This window comes from Rhea pennata, chromosome 3 (genome assembly GCF_028389875.1).
Source record: "Rhea pennata isolate bPtePen1 chromosome 3, bPtePen1.pri, whole genome shotgun sequence".
Taxonomy (NCBI): Eukaryota; Metazoa; Chordata; class Aves; order Rheiformes; family Rheidae; genus Rhea; species Rhea pennata.
In genome coordinates this window covers 78,755,306-78,780,467 of record NC_084665.1, presented here as the reverse complement: position 1 = coordinate 78,780,467, position 25,162 = coordinate 78,755,306, and the positions used below count along the sequence as shown (strand labels likewise).

The window sequence follows — 25,162 nt, the reverse complement described above, 5'->3', positions numbered from 1 at the left end:
AGCTCCCTCTGGCGTCAGTCAGTGCCCTTCTCGTGACAGCCACATAAAATGTTTGAAAGTGCCGCGCAGCCTTTCCTTCCCCCAGGAACTTTTTTTTTTCGATAGCCTTTTTTCAACAATTCTTTTCCAGACATTAAAAGCAGACCCTGACAATGTACTGCTGCTAGCTAAAATTAGAATAAAAATAATACTGCTCACTGCCTTCATTTTTTTCAAATTAAAACCACCCAAAACAGGTATCATCTGCTCCTATTCATCACCATGGTAGTATGTACACACTGTTTTACAAAATCTGAAAGGCTACTGATCAGCTTTACACTTCTCATCTTTTACCAGCTTTTCCTCTCAGTTTCTATTCCTGGTTTTCCTCCATAATTTCTTAGATATATGAAAGTGTTGTCCAACATTAGCTTCTGTGTACAACTCAGTAACTCTGAGTTATCCAATACAGTATTACGAAGCGATATGAATCTTTTAAGGGAAAAGAAAGTTTGTCTTGTTCCTGAGACTGGGGAAGTCAACTACAATCATTAGGTAAGGTATTGAATCTTATTTCAAACTAGTTTAAAAAGCCATTTAATTTAATCCGTATTTTAGTAGGCATAGCAGATCTCTTGTAAATCATATACCGTGTTGTACAAATTCCTCGAACCACGTTCATACACTGCAGGATCAGAGTACAAATTAGCAGTGTCGTTCCCCCGCCAAAAAATCCCTCAGATCCCTAAATCGACCTGAATTACTGCATTCTCTATGCTGTGTCCATTAGCAAACCTTAAGGAAAGGTCATTTAAACAGATCATTTCACAGCACCAGACCAGTTAGCGCCAGGTTCAGTTAAAGCCTCTCAGGCAAGAAGCGGGACACAAACCCTGAAGCAGGACTTGTAGAAGCAGCCGTTTCTTTACTTTTTTTTGCATTTTTAAAGAGTTCCAAACCCTCTAACCGCAGCTGAAGATGAAACCGTGTCGCTCAGACTGTTACAGCATCAGCAGCCTCTAGGAACCGCGGTCTAAATTTTAAGTAACTAGATGAATAAATAAATTGAGCACCTGAAGTGCTAATACCATAAATCAGCATCCCTTGGGGAAATTCAAGAGGATCTCCAGTACATCTCAGACGTGAGATAGCTCAAGTGAGATGAACAAAATGGAGACAATTGTTTAGTGCTGTCAAAATTGTTACCCTTTAGAAATTTAGCTCAACTGTCCCATCAAATTGCTGGCGCTCAGCACAGAGACACAAGCAGAATCCAGTCCAATGCACATAATATTGGAATTTAAACATAAAAACATTTAATATATTAAATATGCCATTATATTATTACATGCAATATAGCAATATTATACTATTAAATTTAGTATAACATATTAAGAGTTAATATGTTAATATATTGAAATATAAAAAACCTCAGTATAATTTAAAAATATACTTGATTTTGTCACTTGATTTTTGAAAAAACATAGAAACTGATAAAAAATTAGTAAGAATTATTAGTAAGAATAAGAATAAACAATATTTTGCCCAATAAATTTTGCAAAACACTAAAAGCATAGGTCAGAAAAAACACCTCATGTCCTATTTCATAATCCCTTCTCAATATGCTGTACTATGCAAAATTACATTATTCACTACTGAATAGTTTTTTCTTATACAATATAGCATGCATACTTGAAAATAATATTTTGGGCTTACCAATTACTACAGAAACCAGTAACAATATATAACCAGGGTCCCTTAATAAAGGGAAACCAGACAGTTATTCTATTAATAAATATTTCCTTCCTCCATTAATTCTGACATAAAGCTTAATATATCCGTTCCCTGTTGATCCAGCTTCAGATCTCAACTTCATTTATTTTCTTTTATCGCATGTTTGAGCAAAAAGAAAGGCATATAAGAGCTTCACTTGAATCCCTGAAAATTGGTATATATGGCTCTTACTTATTTAGTAGGTAGCAGTTTGTCACCAGGTTACTAAGCACATTTTCTGGCGTAATACAGAGAATAAAAGGAAACTTGAAAACATACAAAATACAATACAATGCATTAAAATATAGATGTACCTACTAGTGCAAAAGAACATTCAAAACAAACGAATTACCTGGGCCAGATTTTTATTACGAAAAAATGAACATTTAACATGAAATTGGAAAAGAGGAAGAAGCGAAGCAGGAACAGTTAGTAGATCCCAAATCCTAATATGAGGCTGCAGGAGAAAGTGTGATGTGGCTGGAAGAGACCACCGTTTTTCAGCTTGTACCGTCTTGGAAAGGCAGCCAGCGAAACGGGGCTGCACGGATGTGTGTAGCCATCCCTCTCCTCCCGTAGTCGGGGCAGCTCTGAAACCCCTGTCCCGCTGCCTGGTCTCCTGGAGCCCCTTCCCAGCAGGAAACTGAGCTCCCTGCACAAACCTCCCTCTCCTCTTCCAGACCTTCTGCAGAAGCTCCTTCCACAACCTGCAGAAACCTTAGGTCACACTAGTGGGGCTCCAGAAGGACATAAGCACCAGGCAGGACCTGGCGGAGCGCCTCACGGCCCCCAGGGGAATAGGCAGCAAGGGGGACAGCCTGGGCATACAGGGGAAGCGAGGAGGAAACAGAGACACCGGCAGGTGCCGCGGCTGCAGGGAGGCAGCCCGAACCGCCCAGGCCGGTCCCAGCTGGCTCCAGCAGCCCTGCCCGCAGAGCACGGGGTGGGGGAGGATCCAGCAGCTGAGAGGAGGCACCTCCAGAGACGGGAGGGTGACACAGAGCTGCACCCCAACACAAGGGAACTCTGGTTTCCATTCGACCCTTTCCATGAGCTTGTTCACAGCCACACTGGGACCTGGGGTCACTGGAGACCAGTAACCAGAGGTGAAGGCAAATCCTAGGACAGAGAGGCCTCACTTAGGAGCAGAACAGGAAAGAGGATCTACTAGGAAATCTGGCAGGATCTGGTAAGTAGCATCATCATGAAGGGGTTACCACCACCAGCAGATTTATAGGGTGAAGGCCTTTGTTTTCATGCAGCACGTATAGCGCTGGCTGATCCTCCAGTCTGCTTAAGGTCAGGCGAGCTGTCCTCAAGCCCAAGGGGACCCTGGGCTTGCCCGGTTATAAACCATGAGTAGCACTGCCCACAGACAGGGGCACCCACCCGCCTTGGCACTGCCCAGCCAGCAGCCAGGATGAAGATCCTTGCTCCTGCACTCTCCCTGTGATGCCAAGGGGTCACTGCAACCCCTCGTTCTTGGGATCTGCACCCCTCTAGCCCCATGGGACCAAGCACCTCTTCCTAAGCAGGTCCACAAAGGATGACTTAGAGAAGCAAGCCTACTGTCAAAGGGTTGATATTCACACCTCTGCAAAGGGCTCCCCAATCCCCAAGGGTTGAAGTGTGCTGGGCCAACAGCATCCATTGGTGACCTTTGCAGCTCTGTGGCAGTATCTGCACGTTAAGGGCCATTTCCCGCATTTCCCACCAGTGCCCGTGCTCCTACTAGTCAGGAGCAACTCTTCATCTTCAAAATGAAGTCCTTGGACCTTATCAAAGCAGGTTTGCCTTGCTGAAATGTTTTAATTCATGTTATTCCACAGAGAGTTGCCTTTCCCTGTATCCTCCCCCTAGATTTTCATTTAGGGAAAAGCTGTCATTTTTCTCGCTGGAATAAAAAGATTATTTGTGCAGCACAGAAACAAAAACTCTCATACGTAGCTGGAGGGAAAAGCATGATGTGGTTGGAATACACTACTGTTTTTCAGCTTGTTTCCTCTCAGAAAGAAGACCTGAGAAATGGGCCTAGGACAGGCATGGATGTGCATCCCCCTCCCTCGCTTCCCCCTGCAGTCAGGGCAGCTACAAAACATCTCGCCTCTCCTGCCATGAAGGAGCTGACATCTTTCCCCATCACTCAAGTCTGGCCAAGGAGAACTGCCACCTCTGCCAGGCACAGGGGAGCACAGAGCCCAGAAGAGCAAAATTCATCCTTCCACCAAAACACCAGCTCCTGGGCAGGCTCATAAACGGGGCCAGCAGGGCTGGACGCAAGAACACTGGGATGGCGAGGTGGCATTTTCCCTGCAAGGACACAGGGACTGGGCATCCCCATGGTGACCGCTGGGGCACTGTGACAGGGGATGGCATCATACCCACCAGGCCACTGTGATGGAGGTGTCACCGTGGCAACCGTGTCCCTACTAGGGTCAGAGTTTCCCAGGCTCCCCACTCCAAGGAGAGCAGCTCCATCAGGAGGCAGCAGCTCCCCTTGGTGCCAGAGTGGCAGGTCTTCAATAGAGCAGCCAGGAGGTGCCCGTGAAGAAGGCGGAAAATGTCCACTCCCAAGCCCACTGACGGGCTCCCGGGTAAACAGGAGCACAGCGAGGTGAGCCATGGTGCTGCAGGGTGAGGCTTGCAAGTGACCCAGGACTCACATACACAGAGAGAGGCCCATGGGGAAGGGGAGCTGGGCCAACAGAGACAGCCCTGAGCTCTTCCAGTGATGGAGGGGATTTATTCCTGCCTCTGGGGACTTTCTCTCGGGCACAGCTGTATCATGTGGACATCTCAAAGCCCACACAGCCCTGGAGAGACCAGCTCTGGGCTGAGCTCAGCCTGGCCAAAGTCAGCCAGCAGGTTCCCTTGGAGATGGGGCTGGGATTTCCTGCACTTTGGGGCCGTGCCTGCCAATGCAACCACCTCCATTGCACATCTCCTTGTAGGTGGACCACGAGTCACTCGCAGCTACGCAGCCTGGCCAGACTCTGGCTTTATCCGACCCAGACAGGCTGCCTTTGCTCCCCTCTCTGAAGATTTCACAGGCTTCTGGACACAGCAGCCAAAAGGTACGCAGGTGAACAGAGATGGTGCTCAAGCCTCCTCATAGCTGCCAATAACCACGTGGGACGTTCTGCAAGAGAACAGGACAGCCCCAGACCCCCTTGCAGGCTGACCACCTGCTACACACAGCAGTCTGCAAAGCCATCTCTTGGAGCATCTCATGCCCCAAAGTATACAAGCCCTCTTCCAGGCCAAGTCCTTTGAGCAGGGTGGCAACTACCCTTGTAGGCTTGCAGGGGCCATTGCCACCAGGGCTTGTGTCAGGGGCTGCAGGAAGTTTGCCAGCTGGTAAGGACAGAGTGTGTAGGGGAAGGACAGCAGTAACTCAGCCTTTCTTGGTTGCTTCTATTGCAGAGGGACCGAGTATCCCCGCAGGGTCACACCACACAGCTGCCCAAGCTGAGCCACGGAGGTGTGAACACTCACCCTGAGTGCACCTCCGCACAAGTGCTGCACAGCGCAAGGGCCATGGAGGCAACTGCCCCCTACAACGGCCAAGTTGTACAGGTGGCAGACGATGTTGCCACAGATGCCCTCACTGCAGCTTGCGATGCCTCGGCCTCTATGTTAAAGGAGGCTCCTCTGGAGCACAGGCAGGGACCCAATCTGCTGTGCTCACTGCCTCTCCCCAACAAGGTGGCAGCCCACACAGGCATGTCCCTGCAAACATCATGGGTAGCTCAAAGGCCAGGATCGCCAGGTAGAGCCAAGCTGCCCACTCTGCAAATAGCCCAAGGGCTTCCTCCCAGGGCTAGCACAAATGCTATGTGGAGAAGAGACCTGGATAACGACAGCAACAGTGTGGCAAAAAGCATTTTGAAGAGGCTGAATTCCTGTGAGCTACCCGAGCAGGACACTCACAGCCTCACTAGCAAAAGCAAAGAGCCACCTTGCAGATTAGCACTGGGGAAGCAAAGGACACCATATGGCCGAGGCCGCAGCGTAACACTTCTCCCAATCAACGAGCAGATTTCAGCACGCTCTCCCTTGCCCCAGAGAGAAAATGGCCTTCCCAGAGGGGATGACGAAGGCAGGCTAGCACACAAAGAGTGCAATGAGCCTTTGATGACCTCTTTGACAATGCTGAGGCCATCACGGCCCCTGCCTCCAATTAATTCTGCTCAGCATGGCCAAGAGACATGCCAAGAGCTAAGCAGCAGACCCTCCTCAGCTCCCAAAGATGATTGTGGCCATGAGGACAAGCCACAGCCTTCAGGTGTGATGGCAAACCGCGATGACTCAGCCTTCATCGAGCACTCAGTTTCCCAAAGCGGACATCTGCAGCCTCATGACCTCCAAGTGCCCCCCGTTGAGACGACCCTGATGACAATCAAACTCAGCCCCTTAGCTCATGTTATGCAAGAACATGACTCTGACATTTCCTCTGCGGATACTTACGCCAGACAAGATGCGCTTGCGGCAGCAGAGAACTGGAGTACCCTTATCATGGGAGAAGTTATCAGTCCCCCAGACAAAGAGTCAAAGGCAGAAAAGGCACCTTCTGCCCCACATCCTCCCCTGCATTTGGAGACAACAGCTGAAGAGCTTTCAAAGTCATCTGAGCTCATCTGCACTGAGAGCCAGGCTCCCAGCCCTCCCTGCCCAGACCTACCACATGCCTGTGACCAAGACATTCCGGCTGGGCCCCATAGCCAAACGGCCCAGCGCGAACCCACTTTGCCTGCCCCCTGCAAGTCTGACATCCTTGCTCAGCACAGCCTCAACAACGATGACACAACACAGAGGGTAAAGAGCCAGCAGCTAGTGCAGAAAACTGAAGACCATCACATGGAGGAGCTCGGTGCAGTTGGCATGCAGGGCATGGTGGTACATGTGCCAGCCATGGGAGCCCAGGACCGGACCACACAGCACAATGACGTCCTAGCCCCTGTGGATCAGCAAGGGCCTCAGCCCCACATGTCTGGGGGCAAGGGGGCTGTCAGCAGAGCTACTATGCCAACCTCCTCATGCAGGGACCGTGAGCCAGGGCACCCAGGACAATCACACGAACAGCAGTGCCCACGAGAGCAGCCAGTCAACATCATCCCCCATATTAAAGGCAGGCCGCTGCGGCTCTACACAAACGTTCTCTCAGAGAGCCTTGCAGTGCTCTCTATAAAAACAGAGCCTCTGGAGGAGCTCAACAGCCGCTGCCTGGCCCAGACTGGGAAGACCGTGGCCCAGCTCCGACAAGCTGCTCTCGAGCAGTGGGACTGCAGCCCAAGGCAAGGCGAGGTCCGGCTGCACAGGAGCAAGGGGGAATGTTCGTCCTTGGGAGCGTCAGGAGAAATCGATGCCCGACCTTATGAGGTGAGTGCAAAGGATGTCCTGGGGCAGCACAGTCAGGGAAATGGCGGACATCTCCCAGCACTGCCATTAAGCAAGCCATTTTGCCTTCTAACCTTCCCCATGCTGGGGCCAGCTGCAGCATAGGGCTGCACCTGCATTAGTATCCCTTGCATCCCTAACCCAGCATCCACTGCTGCCTGGTCTTCAGGAGCCCCTTCCCAGCAGAAAACAGAGCTCCCTTCACAAACCTCCCTCTTCTCTTCCAGATCTACTGCAGAAACTCGTTCCGCAACCTGCAAAAACCTGAGATCACGGTAGTGGAGCTCCTGAAGGATGTGAACACAAAGCAGGACCTGGTGGAGCGGCTCATCGCCCATGCCCCCAGGAAGGAACGGAAGGGGGCAGCAAAAATGACAGCCCTGGGAGCATGTCAGTGGAAGCCAGTAGAAAACACAGACAAGAGACAACAGAAGGAAGATACAGCGAGTGCTAAGCAGGCCCTGCCAGAGCAGCTGGTTGCCCATGCCCTCAAGGAGGAGCAAGATGGAGCAGCAAGGCAGATAGCCCTGGGAGTGCCCGGAGGGAAGCAAGTGGAAACAGCAGAGAAAGATGGCAAGACAGACCCTAAGAATGAGGCTGCAAAAGTCGAACAGCTGGAGGAGCCTATGGCTCTCCTTCACCCTCCATGTATCTCTGCCCACCCTGACACTCCGCCTCCCAGGCGACGGCCCTCACTCTGCAGGAGGGTGCTGCGGGCTCTGCGCACAGCTTTCTGCTGTGTCACAAGGTAGCAGGAGGGATTCTGTGAGGCTGCAAGTGCCAGAGATCGTGGCTGGCCCTGGGCATGTGCAGCACAAAGACTTAACAGCGATGGAGATGCAAGCCATCACATGCTGGATGCATTCAGCCACTGCCAGAGCACCACGTCCTGACCCCTGCCCTTGCTCACAGCATCGAAGGAACATTGTGCTTATACATGCAGCCAGACCTCCACCCCCACAGGCTACAGAAACATTGCCTCTAGAGCACTCCTTTCCTTCGGGAGCACCAATGACATCTCCAGAGAGAGGCAACTGTCCGGACATGGGGGACACCACACACATCCTCTCATATACAACCACTCTTCAGGCTGTAGCCATTTTCTGCTTTGAATAAAAGTCTGTTCCTTTTTCTCTGAGATTGTGCCAAGTAAGTCTCAGTCTTAGACTCCTGCAGCCAATGCCCATTAAGCCAGATAGACCCGGATACTAACCAGCCCAAACTCACACAGACTCACAGAGCAACTGGTAAGCCAAGGTGCTGCTGCAGCTCTCCGGCCCCATCTCCTCCTCCTCCAAATGGAACTGACTACATCAGGCTGCTCAGGGATTTATCTTTGAGCTTTGACCATCTCCCAGGAGGTCCCCCACCACTCTGCACCCTTGCTCCAGTGCTGGATCGACACTAAGCCTACACAGATGTCTCCACTAGCTGATGCAAATTGCTTGTGCTCCAGCTGGGGCTGTGGCTATGGACACCTCTCCAAAGGGTCCATCCTCCATGTTCTTGCCACCCTCCCCTGTTAGGCACTTGCAGGCATCAGGAAGATACCCCACACTGTCTCTTCCCCCTGCTGAACAGAGCTGGTGTCCTCAGCCCTCCTCTTGCAGCTTGTGCTCCAGGCTCCAACCAGGTCCCCCCAGGCCCCATTCTGTCCACTGTGGCCCCCTAAAACAACTTCCAGGACAACATGCTTCACTGAGTACTTGGGAAGCTAACAGGGCTGATTCGCCTGCAAATCCCTTGTCCTCCTCCTTGCCCTCACGAAACACAGCTGTGGCATTTACCATTCATAAACCTTCAGCGACTTCCACACATTGCCAGCACCTTTCAGAGATCACACAGAGTAGGCTCTGCAGTGACATCTCTGGCCAACCAGTTTGCTTAAGGGCTCCTGAACTTCACCCTCCTCTACCATGTGTATGCTTCACTGCCCCCAGGCTGGAGCTACAAACAGCCCTTTGGAAGGAGGACTGCACTGCCCTTCAGGGGCAAGTCAACAAGAATCAAATCAGCTTTGAAACAAGCCGCCTTCCCACAGTGGAGGAATCTCGACTTCCACTCTTAGCTGAAATTACCTGCTCTATGAGCAGGTATTTCCCTGCAAGGGTTACAAACCAGCTCAGAGGTGGTGAGGGTGGCAGGGATGGCTGATGTTTAAGGAAGTGAACCCCACTGCAATGGTTGCAGGCAAATTACTAATTCTCCTTTGGTTTTTCTTAACCTTTCAGCAGGACATAAAAAAGAAACCCAAGTACTGCAGTGGGTTGCAGGAAAGTGCCTTCAATTAAAACCTAGAAAGATGCTGCAACACATTGTAGGATTCATAAAACCTGATACTACTACTACTTTCCCAAATCCTCACAGCCACACAAAGCTACACAAGCTGCTGCAGATTAGCAGCGAGATTTGTTGGAGGGCACAGCAGACAAAGGCATACAGAGCAAGTCTCAGCCAAACTACCAAAAGAGTCTCTTTTTAATCTTCTTTTGGGAGCCATCTCTTCCCATTTTTGTCTGCAGCAGCCAATCAAACCTAGAGAGCTGCATCCAACTGCAAAGAAAAAGATATCCAGGTCTATTAAATATGATTAAAGACACTTTGACAGTATCCTTTTAATGTAATTAAAAACTTATTTATGGGCATTTCAAATGTTTACTAATTAAACAAGTGCTTTATTCTGCAGCCATAACAAAAAAAAAAAAGTGTTTGTGGTACTTTCAACAGCTTCCAGGATTTTAAAGACATTGCTTAATAGAAAATCATTTACTAAATTAAACCATTTTTTAACCTGCTGTTATTTTTGCTCTATTGTTCACGTTGTGCAGCATACTGAATCCTGAAATTACCCGGGCCAGATTTTTATTCCAAAAAATGAATATTGAACATGGAATCAGAAAAGGGGAAGAAGTAGAAACAGTTTTGTGGGTCCCCAAACCCTAATATGGCACTGGAGGAAAAAGCATGATGCGGTTGGAATACACGGCTGTTTTTCAGCTTGTTTCCTCTCAGAAAGAAGACCTGAGAAATGGGCCTAGGACAGGCATGGATGTGCATCCTCCTCCCTCGCTTCCCCCTGCAGTCAGGGCAGCTACAAAACATCTCGCCTCTCCTGCCATGAAGGAGCTGACATCTTTCCCCATCACTCAAGTCTGGCCAAGGAGAACTGCCACCTCTGCCAGGCACAGGGGAGCACAGAGCCCAGAAGAGCAAAATTCATCCTTCCACCAAAACACCAGCTCCTGGGCAGGCTCATAAACGGGGCCAGCAGGGCTGGACGCAAGAACACTGGGATGGCGAGGTGGCATTTTCCCTGCAAGGACACAGGGACTGGGCATCCCCATGGTGACCGCTGGGGCACTGTGACAGGGGATGGCATCATACCCACCAGGCCACTATGATGGGGGCATCACTGCAGCAACTGTGTCCCTGCCAGGGTCAGAACCTCCCGGGCTCCCCACTTCAAGGAGAGCAGCTCCATCAGGAGGCAGCAGCTCCCCTTGGTGCCAGAGTGGCAGGTCTTCAACAGAGCAGCCAGGAGGTGCCCATGGAGAAGCAGTCAAATGTCCGCTCCCAAGCCCACTGACCGGCTCCCGGGCAAACACCTGTTTTAATCTGTACAAGACCATGCATATGTAACAAATGCTCAACAAGACACAAGAGTTTAAAAAAACTGAATTCTGATTTTGCATATATTAGTAAATAGCAGATTAAGTGATAAAACATGGAAACTTGACCATGCAATCAATGTAGACAGGTGACTAAAAGCAGTCATTAACTGTAGGGAGAAAACCAAAAGCTAACAATAATTACAGAATTTGGCAAATATTAGAAAATATTTTGCTTGAATTTTCCACAAAACATTATATACTCTTGGTCTATCAGTGATAACAGGAATTACAGTGTAAGACTATGTCACTGTTAACTAAAGGAATAAACACCTAAATATCTGTACTCATTTTTCTGGAAATATAACATATATAGTAACCTGAGTAAGACAAGAAGCATGTGCATCAGCAGTAATAGGTTATTAATAGCTTGTCTATACTTCTCTGAATATACAATAGGACCAAATTAGCCATGTGGAACATTTACAATTTGATAGATAATTTTCATTTAAACATAAAAAAACAATTTTAGGCCTTTGACTAACATGTGGAGTCAAAAAGAACTCAAAAAACACTTATAAAAATCAACAATTCTTCAAAAATGTGTTATCTCTATGTACATTCACACAAAGGGTATTTGTGGACTCAGATCAGGAGTATGTACAAATGCATGTGCATTTATTGGCCTTTATCAGTACATATAGGCTCCATTCCTCTTCCTATGGCTATGCGAAGGTGCTAGAAAACTGTACAACATTTGATTATCCTCAGCTGTAACTGGAAAAGATTCTGAAAATACAAGCAGAGTTGAGTAAGTAGTGCATGTAATTGCAAATAATACAACTGAAAAAAAAAATGCAGTTACGGTAATCTTCCTTTCAGTGCTTATCTGTAAGTACATTAACCTGGTGAGTTAGTCTAAGTGAACTCCCTGCTACACTGGCAAATATTTAGGTTATTACAGAGTGTTTTATTCTGTGAGCCTTCTCAAGAAGGAAAATTATTTTAAGTCTGCTCTAATAAATATTCTCTCTTAAAAAAAAAGAAAATACAGGTTAAAGTACTAGGGGAAGGGTCTGATCCTTGCACTGTAGAAGATCAGAGTCTACAGCAGCCAAAGGCTGTAGAGCCATCCTAACCATGAAGGGCGAGGGTTATAAAGGTACAACTTCAACACAGCCTTTAGAAAATTCTAGGCAAAACTGTAAAATAAATAAATAAATAATAAAAAAACCCCCACACAACATAAGATCCAGGCTGTCTCCAACACCTGCTGCAGAGATGAGAGTTAAGAGGAAGGATGCCTTCATAGAAAAGCGTAACTATAATCAATTGGTTCAGAAAGTTATTTCTCATCAGCATCACCGAATTTCACAAGTCAGTGGCCAGGAGATAGACTAAAAGCTAAGCGACTCAGCTACCTCCTAGACTTGGAAAAAGATTCTTGAGAAGCTGAGTGGCTGTGGGTGAGCAAGCTCTAGAAAACCATGTAATGTATACAGCTCAGCAAAGCTAACTAAGAACCTATTGTTATGAAAACGTAAGAGTAGTCCATGATGACTAAAACTGAGGATCCTAAGGGCACAGAGAGAGCACTGAATAGACATTCTAGTTCCTTTAGCCAGGAAAGTGGAGCTTGGTTGGATCCTTTGACTACTGATGAGAACATTAAGAAATGGGAATGAGTAAATTCTCTTTATTGGTGAGAGTGCCATTCAGCATTCATGCTGAATGATAAAAAGATACGACAGAATTTGCCTCAATGTGGTATGACTAGGACTAGGGAAAAGGTTCCAAGTCCCTTCCCGTATCCTAAGATCCCTGATGCCAAAATGGCTAGCCAGATTAGGGACTGCTGTAACAAAGTTCTTAGCTTACTATTGAAAGAACCCTTAAAAGAAAAATTGAAATAAAGGCATTTATCAGATAACCTGACCAGAGTATCAAAAGTATCAGATAAACACTGTTAAAGGCCAGGTCTGGAGCAGGTCTGATGTTTACTGCTGATATCCAACAAGATGAGATCAGTCCTTGAAAAACTCCAGTCAGGGAGCTCTGAGATACCATTTCACGCTTCCTACTCGGGACATCATCAAGTAAACTGGTTGAGATCAACCATCAAAGTGTTCAGAAATCTGTAAAGAAGACTGCTGATAGCTGAATCTAATGTTGAATGCACCTGTCCTAAAAATTATTTCGCAGGAAAATTTTGCTCCTCCTTTTTTGTTGTTATCACCTAAATTCGGTGTTCTGCGTAGGCAAAGAATTACTGGCAAATAGGACTTTTTACTGCTCTGATTTCTAACACACAGGCGGTTTTAATGAGAAATCACTGACTACGTTTGAGAGCATTTGCTCATCACTTAAAGCTTTGGCAAACTGAAGCTTTTTCTGAAGTGAGAAAATGTCTCACACAAGAACAGTGTTTAAAACACTTCTAGCTGATAGCATGGTAAGCAAAAAATAAGGAAGGGGGGAAAATAGAAAAGGCTAGGAGGAAAAAAAACCAAGGAAAATAATATGCTCAAAATTAAGTGTTTTCCTCCTGTAAACTTATGAACTAGAGGCAAAGAAAAGAATTCACTAGGAAAATAGAGTAAAATTGGAATATACTACAAAGAAAGGAAGAGGGGAAAGGTTACTGTTAGCTTGCTAACTAGGCGAGCTGAAGTTTGCTTTCACTAACATAAAAGGCACTCCAGCTTAGCCATCTCTGAGTTCTGCAGCATGCTCTTTCTTTACAGAGATGTAGAATAATAGAGGGAAATAACATCTTAGTGTTAAGAAAGAAGTTTTGGGCTGAATGCTTGCAATATAAGCATTCAGAATAAGAACATACATAGAGCAAAGTACTGAAAAGGAGAAATGTTCAGATGGAATATCAGAGACTGGGCATAAAAATGAGCCCAATTAGTTAGGTTTCTTATATGGTATCAAAACTGTGTAAGGCACAGCTACGTAAAAGGAAAAGCAAGACTGGTTGACAGTTGTGAACAAAACGGAGGCTGCATCCACACAAGAGAACTACTTATCCACCTTTTAACAACAGCACAGCTGCACAGTGCTATCAGTCGTGTTTCATGTATGCTGGAACACTGTAGCCTGATATACAACAACATATACTAGCTCAGGCAGCGCTCTCTTCCTTTTATGTTAAAGCACAAGAAAATGGGCTTCCTGTCATGCTATAGATAACATTTCTATAGGCATGTTCTATTTACATATAGTAGCTAAGATCATAGAAACATAGTTCTGTTCAGTTTGAAAGGACTTCCAGAAGTCCTCCAGTTCAACCCTCTTCCTCAAAACAGGTTGCTAAGGGACTGATCCAGTCAGGTTCTAGGTATCTACAGGAATGAAGAATCAACTACAAGCAAAATTTTAACTTAATCTTTTCTAAATAATGTACATACATACAAAACTCTAACTTAATAAATAACATATTTTAGCATTGTTTGAAGTACTGAAAGCTCTAATTCCATCACTGTGCTATTTGCTCAGATCATATAGAAGAAAGGTCAAGAATGCTTGGTCTCGAAACTCATAATGGCAGGAGATTAATCCTCCATTTGAGGGCAGGTAAGTGAAACAGAGGCAGAAGTGACTAAGTGCTAATCAAGTCAAAGACTATTCATTTCAATTTGCATAACTTTGCTGTCAAAAGCAAAAGCAGCTTTAGTTTAAAGGAAATGAAGCCCTACGAGAATGGTCAGTTACACCCCGCAGAATTAAATCTTGCTTTGCCTACCACTTAAAGGTTAATTCTCAAACATACACATTATCTACAGAAAACTAGAAGGAAAGGACTGCAGAGAAGCTGGTTGCCAGGGGACGGCTGTAAAGCTATGCCTGCTGGCTCTGACTCACAGCTGCTGTAGTCTTCTGTAGAAGACTACAGAAATTTATCTGCATGTCAGCAGGCCTCATTGTTCACTGGTAACAGTGAAACACGATGTGAAGACTGGCTATTTAGGTTTAAGCATGTAGGACAACACTCCCATGCTAGAACTACTAAACCTTTTTGCATTTGTACTGTACTAGCACAAATAAGCCAGGGGGGTGGGGGGGGGGAAGGAAGCAGGATCAAAGTATTTTCAAAGGTATTCATATACTTTTGTAATGGGATCTCTGTTTTTATATGGTAATCCATAAGGTTGCTGAGAAATATGGATTAGTTTGCAAAACATTTAATTGTAAAGAAAAATCGCAGGTTTTATTAAAAAATACACAGTAGAAAACAAAATCTTACAAAATGAAAAATTAAATTAGTTGATTGCCTGAAACTCAGAAAAGCAACAGTTGTCATCAATAATTCACTTGGCATAAACACTGTCCATAGAAAAAACAAAACACCATGATGACATTTGCAGAGAACAATAGATTGAAGTAATAAGCTCCTGCTCATCAGCACTTAACTTTTAAAAATTCAGAATGATCTATTCAGGGCCTGCTGGTGCAGAGCACCTTTTAACTATCCTGTTCCCTCCTCTTTCGCCTTCCTTGTAATTTCTAACTTTGTATACCTTTTTGACCACTGTTGAGCCGCACGTTCATGCCAGGAACTCCTTGTAAGTAAAACCAGCTAATATAGGGCTCATCACGATGTACGCACACTTAATGTAGAAAGGTGGTATAATTACAGTTACATTCCCTTAAAAAATGTCTCTCAAATAATCCTATGCATTAGGCAAACCACATAACAAATCTGGCACCATTTAGCTGATGTTCTTCAAGATTAACCTTTTGTCTCTTAATCAAGTTCTTTCTGCTCTAGTATTGCTTCATCTTGATCCTCCTGAACAGGAGGAAAGGAATGTCAGCCATAAAGTCTGTATTTCAAGAAAACATAGCAAGTGCAGCCAAATCTCAAAATATACGCACTGAGTGATGCTGAATTGGGGATTGTTTTTTAAAAATGAAAAAACAAGTGGTTGGTTGTGTTTTTTAAAGTCAAATGAAACTTCCCAGTGAAAATATCCACTGCTTATATATGATACCATCATCTCTGACTGACACAGGTGGTAACAGGATTAATGTAAATCTGATTTGCCACCTATGAAAGGAAATACCCTCAAAATGGAATATACAATCAAGTAAGCATTTTTAAAATGATGCAAAATAGAAGAAATGAAAATAATGTTAATACGAGTGATTTAGAAAGGGAGGCCAGTGTGCGAAGGCTAGTCCAAAAAAAGGGGTTTGGCAGAACAGAGCAAGACCACAAATGGGGATCTCTATTGCACCCTTCACTGAAAAGTGTGTTAAATGGTTAAATTATTTTCCTTGCTGTTACCAACATTATACTACTAACGTTCATTTGTACTGTAAGCATTCCCATCTCAATTGCATAATTCCATGTCTTCGGTTACAGTCTTCAACCTAATAGCACGCTAACTGCTTTGAAAACCTGCCAAAACTCAGCACTGTGGTATACTGATGGTATACTATACAGTATTCCATCAAACCAACAAACAAATCAATCTAATTAACAAATTAGGCTACATCTCTAATGCCCTGAGACACTGAAGAAGCTGAAAGCCTTTTCACACTGTGTATGTATATGCATGTACTTTTTAATATTTAATGTGCTGGCAGTCTGGAAAATACTAGTGTCCTAGTGGTTAAAAAGCACTTATAGTACTGGAAATTCAAACTACTACCACGCTGGTTCATCAGACAACTCTTTAAAGTTGCTGCAACTTGTGGAAAAAAACAAAACCCAACCTTTTCAGAAAATCTCCTCCAGGGTTCCAGAGCTTGAAAAGAATTCACTCCTTTGAGAATGCACCGAGCGGAAAAACAGCTGAAGGAGGAAGTAAAACCTTCAGCTGTTTGAAATCCTATGTAACAACTACCTTTCTGGTTTTACTGTTTTAAGACAACTACTTTTTTTCCTTAATGACCACAATATCACCAACTGTGCAACTGTGCAAATTAAGATAATTAAGCAACCAGTGGTATATTCCTCATTAAGTCATATTCGTTACTGAGGAAAAGCTCCAGTTTAGCAATTACTGACTTCATTAAGTCAGTATCTTTTTCTGTTATGCTTCACTGGTAGCAGAATTATATGGCTGAACAGCTTTGAGATGTGCTGCTGCAAAAATCCCCTTTGAAAACTAAGCTTACTTTCACAGAAAGCTTACTTTCACTAGCTACAAAAGGAGCAGATTCAAAGCTTAAGCACAATTCTCTGTTGGTAATTTGTTGGTTTCTGTTTCAGCTACAAAAACTGTGAATGCGAAATACATTAGTCCTAAACACAGCTATTAAGAAAAATACTTACTTAGGCTACTCAGTTGTCTAATAATATTTGCCAAGGAAATATTGGTAACACATTCCAGTTCATTCTTGATACCTCGGGGCAGAGCTGTGTGGCACAGATGCCTGGGGTCGATGTTTCTTTTTACCAGCGGCATTCTAAAATGTACCAGAGGACCAGCACACCTGTACAGAAAGGAGACAAAACACTGTAGTAAGTTTAATTATACTTTAAATTCAGATCATCTAAGTTAAATTGACTCATCTTAAGATATATATACGTCTCTGTACTACTGAAGGGATTCATTTACCCTAAATGTGAGTACATAAGTCTTTTCTTATCTGCCCAATGAAAGACTATTTCATTCTCCGTCTAGTAAATCTTTGCCTGACTCGAACATCAGTGAAATGACAAACAATCTTTTTACAATTCATGATTCTTTCTCCCCCCCCCGAAAAAAAAGACAGAAAAATCTCCTTTGCAATATAAAAAAAATCAGAGGATAATTTCCTGCTTGATGTAGTACTTCCTTATTCAGATCAAGCAAAATCCAGCAACAATTTCTATTTATTTTGAGGTCAAAGTCAAACTAGTTTCCTATTCAATCTCAAAGGCAGATATGATCCATTCATTAAATAATTTCATGTTACTAGCAGAAGTCATCCTTCTGATCTAAATGTCACTTCCAAATCACACATAACCAAAGTAGGAAGAAAGATCTCTTCCTTCCACCTACACTGCTATTGGCAAGAAATTTAGCTAAATTAAAGATGCGTCTTCCAAATACAAGATTCTCCTTAATAAACTTATAGTGCAAATTGCTCCATGATTCAGAAGCTCCGCTGCCCCTACACCCCCTTCTGATCAGCCTATCAGGCTGTGAATGAAAGGCTTACAATTTTTTGCACCCATGGCACCAACTGAAAGGAGTTTCCCAATGAGCTAGTTTATCTGCAGTATCCTTTTTGTCTTATTAATGCTGCTTATTAAGATTTACTAAAACTTTTTTTAAAATGAAGAATGCGTTTCCTACAATTTTATAATTTTTCTGCCACCTGCCATGTAAAACACTGAATGGCCAATAGAAAACACCCTGTTTATATCCAGAGAATGGATATATTTAGCATTAGTATAACAGTCTCACTGCCTGTTGCAGAACTGATCACACTGGCTGTGCCAAGACAGCAAGGCAGGTAATTTTTTACACAACATGCCCTGCAGTTGTAGTTGCCCACCTGGAGAGTCTAGCACAGCACTGTCTGTCCTCTGCTCACAGGCTTTAACCTGAGCTGCTACCAAGGTGCAGCTGAGACTTCATGCTGCACCACAGAACTCATCATCTCCACAGGGCACATTCAGCCACCAGTATCTCTGCCTGGTCAAAATGGAGAGATTTCTTGGATAAGAGTAACGTAAGGCAGATGGTAAGAGATGACCTGGAATGGAATAAGGAATTAAAGAGTCCGAGAAGACTGTAAAAGAACTTTTTTTTTCTCTTGCAGATGGCTTGATCTTTTCCTTGCCATTTTTCCTGAGGGAGTATATTCTTTCACTAAAGCCAGGGTGACCCTGGCAGGATCTGGTCTGCCTGAAAAATTCATCTGTGCTTCCAGGTTCTGATCAGACTTCATTCAGCGAATTTTAAGCCCAGTTTTACTCGTATTTTCCTCAGAAAGCAACAAAATTGTAATTAGTAGTTTAGCTTCTCACTATTAATAGTAAGAAGTTTAAAAAGCATACATTGGCAGGAGAAAATTAAACAGAATTTTTTTTTATTCTCTAGGAACCCAAAGTATCTAAATCTTTCTTGTACCTAAACACTACAAAGCTAACAGCTACATGCAAGCCAAATGGAACACAAAGTGCAAATACAGACACAGTCTCAGATGCAGGTGATGAGACAGCATTCATAGTTAAAATGAGAGTTTAGACCTTCTGATACAATACACAGGGGCGGCACAAAGCCAGGGAGGCCAAACAGGCCCTACCAGTGCAATTTCTGCTGTATGAGGAGCATGCAAGCACCCCTCAACTTGAAGAGCCCTTCAGTAGAGGTTCATTATCATGGTTGCACAACAGAAAATAAAGGAACGATTCTGTTTCTGTAAAAGTAACACAACGAATGATATCTGAGCAATGTACTACAGCAGCAATTAAATATTAATTCCAGCATTAAGCACCTTCTTGATTATTACATTAATGACATTGTTGTATAAACAGTGAAGAAAATCTGCTAAAAAGTCAAAGCAAGTATGAAAAGAAAGTTTTCCAAAGAAAAAGTAAAAATCTACATATAAAAGAAACAGAAACACTCATCATTTTCACCTACCTCTATATAAATACAGGTTCTTCCTACAAAAATGAAAAAAAAAATGTAAACAATACGCATGAAAATAATTGGTAGCAGATGCACTTTTTCTTTTGTTTTTGTTATTCAGTCAAGATGTTACTTAGTGATAGTACTGCTCCTCTCCCTGATTTTATACCATTTGTGAAAAAACTTGACCAATTTAGAGATTGCACAGACTGTAAAGCTTCAGATGCTGATGTGACAGATTCTTTACAAAAGTACATCTAAAAGCAATAAAAAAGAATCTTAAGTAATTTCAGCCAATTGCTAGATAGATTTTAAGTAACAGCACTGAAGTGTGCAATGCTCTTTACCTGTCTGGTGTGTCTCTAGGATGGAACATTTAACAAAATACTTTAAAAAATGCAATATTGGCCAAAACATTCTTTCCAACAGAGGCAAACCGGCATAAAAAGATGCTGTGCAAGTAGAAACTAAACCAGAACTCCCTGGACCCCAAAATGCAAAATTCTGAACCTGAACAGAAGTCCATTTAAACAATGATTTTTTTTTGTAATGACTTCTCTAGATTTTGCAGAAAAGATATTCTGACATTTTTGTCCCCAAAACATGAATACTAGGTAAACAAATACTGCATCACAAAAAATATGGAAAGATGGAACAGAATATATTCATTGTTTTTCACAGATTGAAGAATAAGGAGGGAACTAAGGAACTTATCATTCAACATGCTTAAAACAAACAAAGGGAAACAGATTTCACATAATTTTTAATTAAATTGTGGAACTCATTGCCACAGGGTACTATATACAACAAAAAAAATTAATTAAAAAACCAGAGACATTCAAAAAGGTCAGATACATCAATTAAACATGATACTCCAGGTTTGACTTTCAACTGAGGAAGCTCCAGAGCTGCTGTGTGCTATTTTCTGAGAAAATATACTGGGGAACAATTAGTCTATACATGCCTTTTAAAATTCCTTCCTTAAGAATCACTGTCAGAAACAACATCTGATTCTAGACTGACTTTCATCTGACTCTGCAGGACAGTTACGCCTTCTGGTACTCAAGAGAAGCCAAACAGAAGCAAATCTCAAGATCTTGTCCTGCCACCCCTCTGAAGTCACTGGTCTCTGTGAAGTGCAACTAAGCTGTAACTTTATAAGCTATCTAATTTGAGAACTGCCTGTCAATAATTTGTTTGATGCAGATCACACAGTCTTTGCAATTTTTTGCAACCATGGGAAGGTCTTGCCAATTCCTCCCTAAACCTACTAAATGATGCAGCACTAGGATCCCTTGAACACAATCTGCCCCGTAGAAAATATCTTTGCTAATCCAGTTCTTACTCATCGAGAAAGCTGGCAAATTACGCAATCACTTTATTTATTAAGCATCTTTAAAATTGTTAAAGAAGGAATGTTAAATCTAGTCTATTACCTTAACAAGCAAACAAATAAAAATCCCCTAAACCATACACTGATTGTTCAAGCCAATCTGGCAGCAAGGGAAAAATTCATTCCCAGATGATAAAATCCGAGCACGTATGCTCCAATTAAGTCCTGAAAACTCTTTGTAATCCAAATGAAGCAGGAAGGAAGAAGCAGTTTGCCAGAGCAGAAGAGTATCGCTGGGCTGGGCGAAAGGTTACCTACATCTCCACTCATGCTTCTCTTCCCATCTTGTAAGTCTCTGGGCTCTTGCTCCCTCAAGCCCCACTGCTCCCCCAGCTCAAAACTCAGGGGAAGGGAAGGCAATCCCCATAACACAAGTATTTTCTCCTCCCTACAGTCCCGTGCAAATCTCTAAGGGTTGAAGAAGTGGCAGCAATCCACACAAGTTAAATGGAAGTGCTCTGTAGGGATCACAGAGTGAAACACATCTTTACAAAGAGATGCAGGCCTCTTTTGCAGAGCTACTACTAAAAACCTTTTTCCCTCAATGCCTATGCTTCTTTTGAAACACTCTGAATCCACTTGAGAAGCCAACTCTAATCTCCTTTACAATCCCCTCTGCTACTTCAGCACTTGTACAATAGCTAGTACAATATGACCCCACTGCACATGCTGTGAGTATAAAATATGTATACATATGGAGAATTTCATGTTCTCCTTAATCTATCATATTCTGACACACAATAAAAAAACCCCACAGATAAAATGTTCCAGTCACCCTTTCTAATTAACTATTACTTTTTAAAAACTGCAAAATAACAGCACTAATGAAAGGTAATGAATACATTTTTAGAAGAACAGCCTTAATGACATTTTATTGTACGTCTTTTCAAAAGGGGGAAAGGGCGTTTATTTAGCGTGCAGCGCTACCAGCAGCAGCACAGCCCTCTTCAGCCACGAACGGGCCTTATGGGCAACACTCATCTATCTTTCGCTCATGTTTTCCAAACACTCCTGGCAGCAGCAGAGAAACCTGTTTATTGTGCATCTGCTCCCATACATGCACCGCAGCCCCGGAGCAGCGCTGCTGGAACGACACGGATTACGACAGTTTCCCTGGGCTGCGGCTCCTAGGGGGACACCATGGGGAGCACCAGCACAGGAAACAGCTATCATTTTCCCTTCAACACTGTCCTGAAGAAATATCTCAGAGGTGCAAGATACGTGGAGAAATGTTAAATTACTACAAGTTTGTGAAAAATTTAAAGTGTCAATTGTCACAGCAATGACTCGGGTTTTCTAGCAAGCACAGTAATACTAGTAGGAACAACAGCACAACATCCAAGTGGGGAAAGAAGAAGAAATTATTCAGCTGCTCTGCCCAAAATCGTAACTGGTAAGGAACTATATTTCGGTTTTGCTTTCGGAAGACTAATGCAGTTTCAAGATCACAAGATCAACTCTGACTGAGCTACATTTGGTCATTATTAAACTTGTATTATTTTCTTGATGAAAGACATGAATCTGTAATTTCATACAGTATACCAATAAAGCAGCATTAAATGTCCTTGCTTTAATGGAGCTAAGTTAAATCCTAACCATTTCTATAATGTATCTTTATGCCTTAAGATTACCGTATTTCTTGAAATTTCTCTTTAATAATGCATAACAGTAAAGCCTTTCACATCCCTCATTTAATTGATCATGTTCTAGCTGCTAGCCAAACAGATCACTTTGAAATGTAGCTGTCAATTTAACACCTTTTTTCCCCCTCTTAGAAACACACACAGAATATACAACAGCTTTTATGTTTGCCTACATAATCATGTACTAGTTGCATCTAAACTATGCAGAATTTGGGAGAGAATGGAAGTGGCTAATAAAAATCCTGTCTCTTGCTTGAAAATCTTTGATTTAATATGATACAAAATTCAGACAATTTCATCACTACAACTTCCAAAATTAAGTAACTGGGAAAATATTCTCTCTATATAAACATTGATTCATTTGGTACTAATATATCCTGATACAATCCCCAACTACCACTACTTAATTTTCACATTCAGTAAGTGAAAATATATTCTATAAATGCCAATTTATACAGCTTCTAATTTTGATCAAATTCCTGTCTCCTTGGTTATGTCATACACTTCGTTCTACAGTTATTATTCTTTAAATCTGAAAGTGAGAAATAATTTTGATCAAATAATCAGAATTTGGTCTCTTAACAGAACATCAGGCACCACACTAGTAAACAATGACAATAAACACTTCATATTTGTACAACTCAATTGTAGTACTTCATTAAAAATTTGGTTCAAATGTATTTCTCTGCTCATTCCCTACGCATTTTTTTAAATGTATTAGTATTGAGTAGTCCAACAATGACTACCAAAAAGATTCAAATACTAAAATGAACTGCAAATGCATTAATGGGTCTGCTGAAGCATCAGAAGTTTAGCAATTGAAAATCAAGCTTGTTCTCTTGTCTGTCAAAGTTTCTTTTAATAATACTACCACACATCTCGTTACACTAGTCTTAGTAAAAGCAAAGACAGATGAGGATCTTACAATATACCCCTCTATTCTGAAAAGACAAATATGCAAAGGACTTCACGCAGCTTGTTCCCCTGTAGTTCTCATTGTAAGATTAAGGCCCAAATAAAAGCATGAGAGGAACCTACAGTGACAGTATGGTGCTCTTCAATAAAGTAGGCCACTTCCACCTACTGCTGAGTCAACACAATGGTTTTAAATTTTTAAAGGTAATTGATATCTCCTACAGCATACATCGTGGAATAGAAATTGGTTAAAATTAGGGTTTTGCAATGCTTCCTATTGTGACCCACGTCACAGAATGGAAGATCTTCTCTATGGAACACTTCCCATAACCTCAAAACTCAGTTTCCTACACCTTGCTCTCAAATACTTTTTATTGCAGATGACCAGGGAAAAAATGACATTTATTGTAATCAACAGCAGAGCCAAAGAAAAGAAAAGCAAATATATTATTAGAAAGTGACATAGCATCACTACAATTTACAGTGGCATCACTACAGTTTAAGAATGAGTAAATGTGAAACCAATCGTATACATCTTAATTCTTCCTATGTTAGATTGGCTATTCAGAAAGTTTTATATATTTTGGTCAGCATAAGGAGCAAAGAATATATAGAATCATGGAATCAGTAAGGTTGGAAGGGACCTCTGGAGATCATCCAGTCCAACCTCCCTGCTCAGCAAGGTCACCTACAGCAGGTTAGACAGGGTTGCATCCAGGTGGGCCTTGAAGATCTCCAGAGAAGGAGACTCCACAACCTCTCGGGGCAACCTGTGCCAGTGCTCCGTCACTCTCACAGGGAAGAAATTCCCCCTCACGCTCAGGCAGAACTTCCTGTGCTTCAATTTCTGCCCATTGCCTCTTGTCCTGTCACATGGGACAACTGAAAAGAGTTTGTCCCCGTCTCCTTGACACCCTCCCTTCAGGTACTTATAGCCATTGATAAGGTCCCCCCCGAGTCTTCTCTTCCCCAGGCTGAAGAGGCCCAGCTCTCGCAGCCGTTCCTCATAGGGCAGATGCTCCAGCCCTCTGATCATCTTTATAGCCCTATGCTGGACTCTCTCCAGTAGCTCCATGTCTCTCTCGTAGTGGGGAGCCCAGAACTGGACACAGTATTCACAATGAGGAAGCTGACCTTTTCTATTAAGCCACGGAGTCATTAGTAAAATATTACTTATTTTATTTGTCAACCTGCACATGAATGCTACTGCAACTGAAGTAACACCTTTAAAATTGTCTCTTGAGTAGCTCTTTTAAGGTTCTATCGCTGAACTGAAGGTGAGATTATGCAGGGATGGATTAATATGGCAATGGGCTGCTGAGGTGCCTGCATCTTGGTAATGCTGTGTAAGAAAGTATTTGATTTGCAAGATAGTAACGGTCACAAAAAAAAAAAAAAAAAAAAAAAAAAAAAAAAAAAGAGCTAACTCATAAAATTATAAAATGTATTTTAAAATGCACTTGTAAGTTTTATGCTGTATTTAATACTAAGACTGATTCTGTATTGTCTTTTAATTAGTACGTCTGTGACATTTATTTTTTTCCTTCATATAAAGCAATCTGCAGCCATCTCAGCACATCTGTCACGTCAGATAAGCAGAAAACGGACAATGCTAAGGCACAAAAATGAGTAGGACTTGAGCTCTGAATCTCTAAGGAACAATCTTAGAGAGTGCTTAGAAATGCCTTCAGCTACTACTATGTAGCCAAACACTCCCTGACATGTATAGTAAGCTTGCCATCTCTGTTTTGTGCATACACGTACACCTGCATACACACAGAGGCATACTCATCGTCAAAGAAACATGAAAAAACCCTTTGAGCTTTATGGCTTTGATTATAGACACAAACCGAAGCTAAGTCTACTTCCTTGCCA

General features: G+C 43.0%; 1 protein-coding gene across 1 annotated transcript in view; it reads right to left on the bottom strand.

Annotated features, from left to right (window-relative positions):
* WASF1 (WASP family member 1) overlaps nucleotides 1-25,162 on the bottom strand; it is a 101,396-nt gene that overhangs the window by 18,817 nt on the left and 57,417 nt on the right. Inside the window, exon 2 of the mRNA XM_062570969.1 lies at nucleotides 17,044-17,204. Coding sequence (XP_062426953.1) covers nucleotides 17,044-17,176 — 133 coding nt within the window. The 5' untranslated portion in view covers nucleotides 17,177-17,204. The remainder of the gene's footprint in view (nucleotides 1-17,043; nucleotides 17,205-25,162) is intronic.